This window comes from Diadema antillarum, unplaced genomic scaffold (genome assembly GCF_040938485.1).
Source record: "Diadema antillarum isolate AM-2024a unplaced genomic scaffold, OU_Dant_1.0 seq00001354_RagTag, whole genome shotgun sequence".
NCBI lineage: Eukaryota > Metazoa > Echinodermata > Echinoidea > Diadematoida > Diadematidae > Diadema > Diadema antillarum.
Genome location: NW_027272118.1, coordinates 172275 through 182848, shown reverse-complemented (window position 1 = coordinate 182848; position 10574 = coordinate 172275). Strand labels below are relative to the sequence as shown.

General features: G+C 40.2%; 1 protein-coding gene across 1 annotated transcript; it reads right to left on the bottom strand.

Annotated features, from left to right (window-relative positions):
- Positions 1–3718: 3718 nt before the first annotated feature.
- On the bottom strand, positions 3719–9159 carry LOC139708595 (uncharacterized). The gene is made up of 2 exons (XM_071620535.1): positions 8975–9159; positions 3719–4556 (listed from the first exon to the last, which is right to left on the bottom strand). Exons 1-2 carry the CDS (start codon positions 9006–9008, stop codon positions 3925–3927), a joined length of 666 nt encoding a protein of 221 aa, XP_071476636.1. The 5' UTR covers positions 9009–9159; the 3' UTR covers positions 3719–3924.
- Between the last annotated feature and the right edge of the window lie 1415 nt (positions 9160–10574).

Here is a 10574-nt window from a genome sequence, read left to right as displayed (position 1 = left end):
GCCACCAAATTTTTCTCTCGGGCCACCAAAAATTTGAACTTGACTATTTTGGTGGCCCCATCGGGCCACCAAACAAAAAAGTTAGTGTGGAGCCCTGCCATATGCATGTTTGAGGTGAATTCCCCTTTAAAGGCTTATGCCTCAGGCAACTCATATCGCACTAAAGTTTATGCCTTTGCACAAGTTAGTGTATGTGAAGACTGTTTTGCATTCAAGTCGTTAATCTAGTGGATATACTGCCTAATTAACTGCAGTCGGCTGTCTCTGCTATAAGTCAACATCTACAGCAGATCCTCCGAGTCCGCCTTCAGGTTCAAAATGTAATTCTCTGTTGCATGTTGTCTGTTGGAATGAATCAAGTTTTTTTAATTGGAAATGTGGATCAGATGAAATATATGCAAACATAGCATATAAAGCACATGAGTCTAAATATTAAAGTCACAATGCTATCGGATTAATATCTTTAAAGGGATCGTATATAGTTTTGGCTGAGACCTTCAGGTCTATAGTTTTGGCTGAGACCTTCAGGTCTCTAACATTTTTGGTGAGATATTGAGAAACCTGTTATGAAATATGAAAGACCCTGTAATTCCAAGAGGAATTCAAAGTTTATTTGATGAAAATTGGTTTTGAAATGGCAGAGATACCCCCAAAAGAGTGATCCGAATAAAAGATGGGACCCACCTTTTATTACGAGGGCTTTGTTTTACTTAATTTTTTTGGATGTCTCAGCCATTCCAAAACAGATTTTCATCAAATAAACTTTGAATCCCTCTTAGAATGGTATGCTCTGTACTATTTCATAGTTAGTTTCATGGTATCTCACAAAAAGATAAAAGCCCAATCCTCATCTCAACTAGTACTATACCATTCCTTTAACTGTAATAATGTTTATTTACAACACACGTTGTCACATCCCAAAATTATGATAAAGGAATCACAGGTAATACTTAAAAGACATGATTTTACAAAACATAGCAATTGAGTAATGTTTCTGGCCTTTGAACAGGGATTCGAACTGGCGTATAATATGTAATAATTACTTCCCGTCGATATGAAGTGCTGAGTCGAAATTTAGGGGGATGGGTGTAATCATGCAGATACACATACTGTATAAACCCCCTTTTTTCCATGCAGTACCCAAAGCAACGTCCATAGACAGTCCGTGAAGATTTGATGAAGTTTAAAAGCTGTCACTTAAATACATCCATACAGTTGTATAATATGTATCTGGGCCCTGTTTCATAAAGCTGTTCGTAAAGTTACGAACAACTTACGAGCGACTGGTGATCAGTTCTGATGTGCTATACTTATCAGAATTTCCATAATTCAGCACAAGAACTGATCACCAGTCGCTCGTAAGTTGTTCGTAACTTTACGAGCAGCTTTATGAAACACCCCCCTGGTCAATTAAAAAAAGTAGTCACACAAACGCACATACAACAGAACAGCAACAGTCACCCATACACACCATGTGCAAAGTATGCAGACATAAATGTGAATTCAATCATGAAGGTAAATGTAATATCAGTCCATGTTGCAAGATGTCGACTACTTAGCGTAATTAATTTCCCACCAATAGCCTATCACTTAATCGAAGAGAGACAATTCCAGTAAGTATCATACCACAGGGGTAAGTGAATGTTCGCACAGTTTGTATTATAGTTAATGTTAAAGGCAAGCATTTGGGCCGGAAGTGAAGATGCAAACAAGCTATGAGATCATTTTTACGAATAAAGTGTTGTTAGAAGTGATTAGGGGAGTAACAATTTGTGCTTCGAGTTGCTATCGAGTGTTTGCTTAAGAATTTCTGAATGATTTGGCATAATGCTTCCCCGAATAAGAAATAGTTGACGTATTGTTTATTTGTTTTTAAAACATGGCTTCTCTTATTTGATGTTTCTACAGGAATAACGCAGGTGCAAGATCAATTGCCTTTTTTTTTTTGGGGGGGGGGGGGTGGGACAGATATTACTTGTTAGGGGTCAGAATACTTTGGTGGCGTTTGGAAATCTTGCAATTTTAGTTTTTTGAGGGGTATGTCAATGCAAAAATAACAGACTTTTATTTCATTCATGCATGTGAATGCAATGGGAAACTGTGCGACATAAGTTGATATACGTGTGTATGTATATAGGTACATATAGGTATAACTGTAGATACATATGTTTATATATTTGTATTATATATTAAATATATATCTTTCGGATGAAAATTTGCACAGAAATGAGAATCTTTATACTGATCTTATATATACATTAGCAATTTTTGCCAGGGGGCCGGAGATGTTTACGTCCAGTGCATCTTCTTTTCGTAACTGTATATACATCCTTTTGCAGTTAAATCATATCATCTCTGTGCACTTTCTTTTTTCGAACGCGATGGCTTGTTCATGAGTTGGAAGGATTAAAAAAAGCAAAGAAAGAAAATGTGTGAAAGTGACAGAGCTATATCATCCAGTATGGCATTTGTTGATAGAGAAGGCGCGCGCATTTTGTTATAATTGTTGTCGATGAAACACGGGCCGAGACACGGCTCAAGAGCCGACAGTGGTTTTCGGATTAACCATGTTTACATCAACGTCGGCTGTGAAAATATCACCCAGGATTCGGATGCATGCAAGGAGAGGCGCGAAACGAAGAGATAGCGAGCTTCAGTCTCTGTGTGTGGATGAGGAGAGAAGCTTCCAATATCGGAATCTAAATATTTAATCTCGAAATGGTTCTGTAGCGCTGAATGGGTTATATTACATTATACGGACCATTACCTACTTTCTGCCAACATATTTTTTTTTCTCTCTCTCTCTTATCTCTATGGCCCGATGTATTAATATTTCGTGTTTCCACTTGCTAATTTGTAATGAGCTGATACTCACACATCCACCCACACACATTCAAACAAAAACACAGCAAGATACCTTCTCATCTCTCTCCCCCCTCTCTCTCTCTCTCTCTCTCTCTCCACCCCCCTCTCTCTATTTGGTATATCCCTCTGTACTTATTTCTCTCTCATACATAGTATCTCGTTCGCAAACTTACACCACTGGTCATATATTTTCTATGATATCTGGTTCATTTTCCCATACTGAAGGGATAATCTTTGAGATTTATCATGCAAACAAGACACAGAGGTCATGGTTTTGTAAGAAAGAAAACGAAGATTTATTGTTACTGTCATTTGAATTTTAAATGATATAATCACCTACTTATTAATTGTATACACATGTGATATAAAATCATAAAAAATGTACAAAATCAAACATATACAAATGATACAATGTCATGATAAGCGATTATTACCCAGGTGTAATAGTATAAAAATAATCTTGAATTCTTTACAACTTTCGTGGTAAGGTTCAGTTCTTTGATTCGCTTTTCCAAAAATTCTCCATCTTTAGACTTTCATGTGTCATTTAAATATGTTTCTTCAAAAGCATGTGCAATGTATTGTGCATGACAAGTTCATGCTTTTTTTTTCAATGTCGCAATAAACCGGTACACCAAATGGTTTTTTAATAGGAATAATATATTTTTGCATTTGCAGCAATAGTACAAAGTTAACATTCTCTCAAGCTTTAGACTTGCTTTACTTTTGTTACTTGTGGTTTTTTTTTTTTTTTTTTTTTTTTTGGTGGGCAGGGGAAGCTTAATAGGCAAGCCTTTATGAAACATCGTTATGAAGAGTTTCCGTGAATATACGAATACATCAGATAGCTGGTCTATGCAAGGCACACGCGAATTAGAGGCAGTCTTTTCATTTCTAAAGACACTTGTTAAGGCATCGAAGGGGATCGTGTAGATGTTGCTACAAAATGACGAAATCTATGTCAATGCGAGTAGATGGCAGTGTAGATGTCTTCAGCGTATACTGCTATGGTACAATGGCAAAAGTCGACTAAAATTGTCCATGTTGCCATCAGGTGGCTTATAGAGGCTGCATGCTTGTCTGCCTTTGTCTCCGAATGACGACGATAGCTACAGTGGCAGCGCCCACTACAAGGGCAATCGTGGCAATAGCAATGCCTGCACTGGCCCCGTTGCTGCTTCCCTTCTTACGGTAGGCAGCATTGAGAAGACCAGGGTCGTTGTCGAACTCGTCAGCCGTATCGAAGTCGTTGCCGGGGTTGCCGACGAATCCCATGCCGTTAAAATTGCCGGCGTCGCCGCCGCCCATGCCCGCTCCCATGCCCATTCCACCGGTGCCGCCGCCGACGTCGCCGCCGCCCATGCCGGCACCGAAAATTCCGACGAAGCTGCCAGCGGCGGACTCCCCGCTGTCACCGCCGGACGAGTCGCCTCCCGCTACCTGCTCCCCCGCCGCCTGTCCTGCGGCAGCCGCTGCCTCGTTCATGGCGAAAATATCGAAATCAGCGGCGTCGGGAGTGTCGAAGTCGACTGCGTCGGGGGTGTCGCCCACTTCGTTCAGGTCGCCCCACGGGTTATTGAATGCGTTGTAGTTGTTGAAGTCCTGCTGGTCCACGGCGTCCTGCTGGTCGGCCATGTCACCGTAGTTGTTGAAGTTCTCGAAAGGAAAAGCCTGCAGTCCAGCCAGGCACACTGTGAAGACACAGACACGTAACATCAGGGTTAATTGATTAATCGTGACATCAGGGTTAACTGGTTAATCGTGACTCATAGGGAGAGACATGGGGGGGGGGGGGGTTGATAACAAAAAGATAACAAGTGTGAGAGGGACAGAGGGGTAGGGAGGATCCAACAGTTGACAGATAAAGTGGCAGGTGTAAAGACTCAGTCATAATGCTATATGTACTTTCTATTGCTATACCTTTCTTAACTTTCCTTACCAAAGACAGCCCCTTACAACTTTGAATCAACAACGCCATTTTATTTTGATCTATTTCGCTGCATATTCAACATGTTCAATCTCTTGAACTTTGGCAACAGAAATGTGACTGTAAGTCTTCAGCTTGTCCATTGATTAACTCGTGTCGGCCGTCAGAGGGCGACGAACTATATAAAGGCGCAGAAGTTGTTATGTGGAGCAACAGCTAAGTGAGTGTGGCGGAGGGTGCGTGCGTCACCAAAAATGTCATACTCCGTCATGATGGATCTGTCGAATTTCCTTTCTTTGTCGATAGATGGCGCGAGCAGCCCACGCTCTAGTGACGACATCAATCTCGTGAATTTGGACCTAAATGATCACATCTCTGATTCTATGGCTCCTGGCATAATGGCTAATGACGTCGGTTTGATCAGAAGACAGATCCCTCTTTTTTTTTTTGTTTACTAAATTTGTTGACACTTATGTTTATATGATACAAGAACGTGGATATCATGGAATTATTGTTAGTCATTATGTGAGCCCTCCTCTAGTCAGTTTTAAATTCTTCGGTAGTAACATTTAATTGATTGCTTAGTAATTAGCCATCTGCCGATAAAGATTACTATTTTTGTTTCCCTTGGTCGGTCTTTATAATATCGTCGGCCTCATGCCAAAAGGGCCTTAACACCATAGACTTTGTACAGTGTTGGGGCCCTTTTGGCATGAGGCCGACGATATACAGGTTACACTGCAATAGCAGTTTGGTTTCAGTTCAAATCAATCTTATTTCATTTTTCGATGAGAACATATATCGTACATGATATACTTTATCATCGTAATACAAGGGCTCTTGTTTGTCTAAAGCGCAGCCAATAAATTACTTTCATTTGGCTCAGCACATCTTTGCCCACATTACTCAGTAAGTGAAAAAGTCTCGTCATGGAATATAAACTGGAGTCATGCAAAGTATCGTTGCCGAATCATATTATATAAACAAACAATTTCCGAGTGAATGAAACTTCCGCGAATTTGATTTTGAGGAGCATTTGGTTCGAGAAAGCAAATTGCACGAGCAGGGATTTGTCTGTTCAATATATTTCGAATGTCAGTGGCAATTCACGAAAATTTAATGCCACGATAAAAGCTGTCCCCTCCCACTCGCGAAAGTTCCATACCACGCGAATGTTTCTGGTTGTGCAGTACCCATTTGTTCCCATCAAAATCTCGTAGGGAATAGGCTGAAGTAACTGAAATAACCGACATTCCGCTCCCTCACTTGCCAAATATCAGCTGCTATTATTAGTCCTCTACTTGGCTCTTAGTCAATCGATTGTCTCTGCACGTTTCCCTCGACCTGCTAACCCTCGTAGTCTCCCTCTCTCCTCCCTCATTCATCCCTCTCCCTCATTCCATCCATCTTTAGCTCCATTTTCCCTTCTGCCTCTTCCAGTCGTCATTTTGAAACTTTTTTTATTTGTAATTTATGTACAAATTGCCAACCCCATTCCTCCCTCTTACTATTCCGGCACACACGACAAAACTCAACCTCGTGCTTCTTCAGTTCTTGGTTTGATTGGATCTGAAATTGTCATGATTCATATCACGCGGCCTTATTTTTAGCTCTTGGAAACACGATTATGAACCGAATTATTTTGCTGTTGCGCCCGTGCCAACGCCCTGGCTATCATGGCTATTCATCCGTAATATTTTCCCCCTCAAGACTCGTGACATAACGTGAGGAATTTATCCCACGAGTTTTCGGTCCGAGGTATTGATGATGTCGGCATCATACAGTCATTGTCTGGAATTAATAGTACAGATAGCTAGACGGATGGACTTGTCTCCAGTATGTTCTGAAATTGCCTGTTCACACGACAGTTAGACCTTCTCGAACAACTCTCTCCCCTGTGCCCGGTGGCTACTTTAAACTGCTCAAAAATTACAAGTTTTAAAAGTAGCACATATGCTGGTACTTTGACGAAGCATGAGCTCAAGATTACTTTACTTAAACAGTATGTTGATATCAATAAAGTAAATGTAACACCCCGTCTGTTTGTGAGTCTGCTTTAGATTTCTTTGAATACTAGTATGTGTGATGATGTGAGTTCGTGCGTGTGATGATGAGGATAATGTATATGTAAGCTACACTGGTCCCGTTACGCTGTGGTTTTAGACCCCTTGTCATTCATATGAATATTTACTTTCAAGTTGTCTTCAACAGATCAAGTTCCTAAAAGCTATTAAGATTTTTAAAGACGCTTGAAATGATTTAAATAAAGATGTCTGTCCTTGTTAGTAATTTCTTTCAAGTTTAGCAACTGTTTAGGAACTTCAAATACCCATAATCAATACTGTATGTTATATTGCCCAGATAAAGTGCATTTTCGACAACCCAATTTTTAAATTGCTTCAGGCTGCAATATTGAGATTTTTTGAAAGATTCTTTTGTGTCAGTGGAAGCTGCTCACCTATCGAGATATTGAAATATATTTTACGGATATACGGACAGTATATGCCGCTATTTAAATTTTAATACAGGTTATCCTCCAGTGCTAAATGTGACAATCAATTGCTGGTTGGTCCAACATGGATGCACCACGAAGGTGAGATTTATGATATGTACTTTAAAGTTAGTTCAAACGGTGAGTAATCCGCAGCTGCAGGGGTTCAGGGGTCCCCTTTTTCATCTTCACCAGGGAATTTCCAAATTTCCTGCCCCGGGACCTCGTTTCTGCTTGTCAATCTTCGGGCCACTTGCCCCGGCTCCCGCTCAAACCTAATTTCCGCGGGAACCATTACTGCCGTCTGCCGAGTTAAATTTGGCTTTGGTCTGTCAGACCCGGGAATCATACTCATGAAGTGTCATAAATTTATGATTTCTATCTCTCTTTTAGTTTTCAAACGGAAAAGACTACAACTCGAGTAATGGTTTTTATAATATCTTGTTATCACTGTCCTTACTTTGCTCAAGGATAACTAAATTCAGCTGAAAGTGTTCATGAATTTATGTAGAGCCAGACATGACCTGGTTTTGCTTGACCGTTCAAAGACCGCTAATGGGCAACGTTATGTGTTGAACATATCTTATTCCCGTCTCTGAGAACAAAAGGCTTGCTAAATAAGCCGAAATGGAAGCACGACGTCCATTCAAATAAACACGATAACTTCAAAACTGAAGATTAAAAAAAAATCACCAATGTTCCAGACACGCATATAGCAGAACACGAATAAAACATTAGACGGACTATTAAACTAAACAAGTTAATGCTGAATCAAATGTTTATCTGGAGGCACATAAAAAAAAACCACGAAATTGCAGAGAATTCGCCCATTCCTCCTCCTCAGAAAGGACAGTCAATACACCTGGTCAGTAATAGTTGAATCCGAAATCCTTGCAGCATTTTTGACACTGATTTTGGTACAAAGAACTGTCTAATTTGTATAGACCTGAAAGGTAATCTTCTGCTTTGATGTTCTTTCTTTTACTCTCTCTCTCTCTCTCTCTCTCTCTCTCTCTCTCTCTCTCACACACACACACACTCTTTTCTTTTCTTTTTGATACCCCAGATGTCCAACAAAACACACCTGTTGGCATGTCGTGAAATCTGCATTCCGTTTGTACATTGAATTTGGCAGTAATCTAGCATGCACGCAGTCGCAATTTAACAGTGAAGGAGGCAATTCATTAAAATCTTCTTTGGAAAACGTCCTCCTTCATTTTCATCTGGCAAAAATCCCACATGTCTAATCAAATTATTGGCGAGCTGCAGCTATTGATTTGATTGATGCGTGCATCAGTTAAACAAAGTGATCTAACTGCCATAAAAAGAATTAACTGATATGTTGGAAATTAGGCCAATGTTTGGTTAACTGATTTTGATTTCTCCCATAAACGCTGCATGAAATTGAACAAATAAATAAAGTATAAACATTACTTATGAATGAATGAAATGAAGACATTACTTATGTTGGTGATCTTTTCCCACTAATCTGATATAATTATATAGTCAGGACATATCTAAAAGACAAAATGGCTATGATTACCTACATTGAGCTAATAGAAACAATAGTTTAAATGTAATACAGGCTTATCTTTTAATGCACCACCAGTAGATATCACTCATTTATTAAATGACAAAAATGGGTTCATTAAGACTTCGAAAAGCCTTTAAAGGACTTCGAAAAGACTTACCCAGGAGTACACATGAGAACAGGATCTTCTGCATTTTGAAGAATTCGTATAACTTTCCCGAAAGTGGAAGAAGAGCAAAGTTGACCACTAAAAAGAGCGGTGGGTATCAATAAGTTTAGTCCAACGGGCGTGACGTTGAAGCTCAAGACGTGATGTTGAGTTTTGCTAGCTTCCAAGTGAGAACTCTAGAGCGGACCAAGCAGGAACTGCCTTTCCAATGAGCCCAGATTAGCTTATATACCCCCAGATAATCGGCATGGCTCGCCCTTTCCAGCACCCTGTAGGCCCCCTCCCCACACGGCTGGGGGCATGCTGGCGCTGGATTACTCATCCTACATCGAGGGGAAATCGGCGCAGCTTCCGCTCAAGCAGGGCCCCTCTCCACCGATACTACTTCATTTTTATTTCTTTTAGACTTGAGAGGAAAAAATATCGAGGACCTGTGCAGTGTACCTCTATCTAAAAGCGCGCCATCTCTTGTCGTTATTATACATCTTTCCGTTGATCATTTTTCTATGCTCTTACTCCTTTGTTTTCTCCCACATTTTTTTTTTTGGGGGGGGGGGCGGGGGCTGGTCAAGGACGTCATGTGAGATGATCATTAGTTTAAACATTACGAAGGAGAGAGGTGTATTCATCATAATCATAACTAATTCGTTTCAAACCTGTCCGCCGACACAATTTTCGATATGTTGCGGAGCATACGCTCACAGGGATTCGGCCGAGGTGATTCGGGGATTGCGGACTTGAAATGACCGTCATCGGAACACCCTTTTTAAATGCCCCGAAATCTATTGCAGATTGGCCAGAGACAGAAAACTAACAGCTAATTCTTAATACCAACATAGGCCCATTCCCAAATTGGGAAACATTTCCCAACTCGTTAATTAAAAATCTAGCCAAGCTTAGTGATGATCACTCACAAATATTGGAATCTCGGCATGAAATTCGATACATGTTTGACAAGACCATCCAATTAGTATAAATCAAGAAGTGCCTCACGTCCTTCTAAAGTTGGAAACGGAATGCTAGTGGAGACTTGCAGTAAAGGGAATAATTGATCTACAATTAATGTTAACTAATGTCTTATATCTGGATAATACATGGACTGACTTTACAGACGGTTACACACACAAACACACATACACACATGTATAACATAATTTTATGCATACATATATGTGTTTGTGTGTATCCAGCAAGTACGAGCAAGCCACTTCGTTGGATAACTTTTCAACATCCGTCATAATGTATCTCACATCTGCGTATTTTCTGCAACGGGTAACGTAGAGTTGAGCATTGCTGCTATCAAGTTGGACGAAACAAACAGCCAAACAAGAAAATACACTTGATTACCATCGTCTCTTGTCTGTTCAACGGCGAAGTCACACATTTTTTACCCAGTGTCATCACTATCATAAGTCTAATTACTAACTCGTACGGGCATTTTGTTACTATTGTTGCTGTTGCTGGTGAAAATGACATGTAAACACATTAACTCGATCTCTCTATCTAGTAGTCAATGGACCATTCTTCCTACGAAATGGAGTTTTGCATCTTTACCCCCGATAACTGAATGACGTCCTGCAAGCGTGGAAGG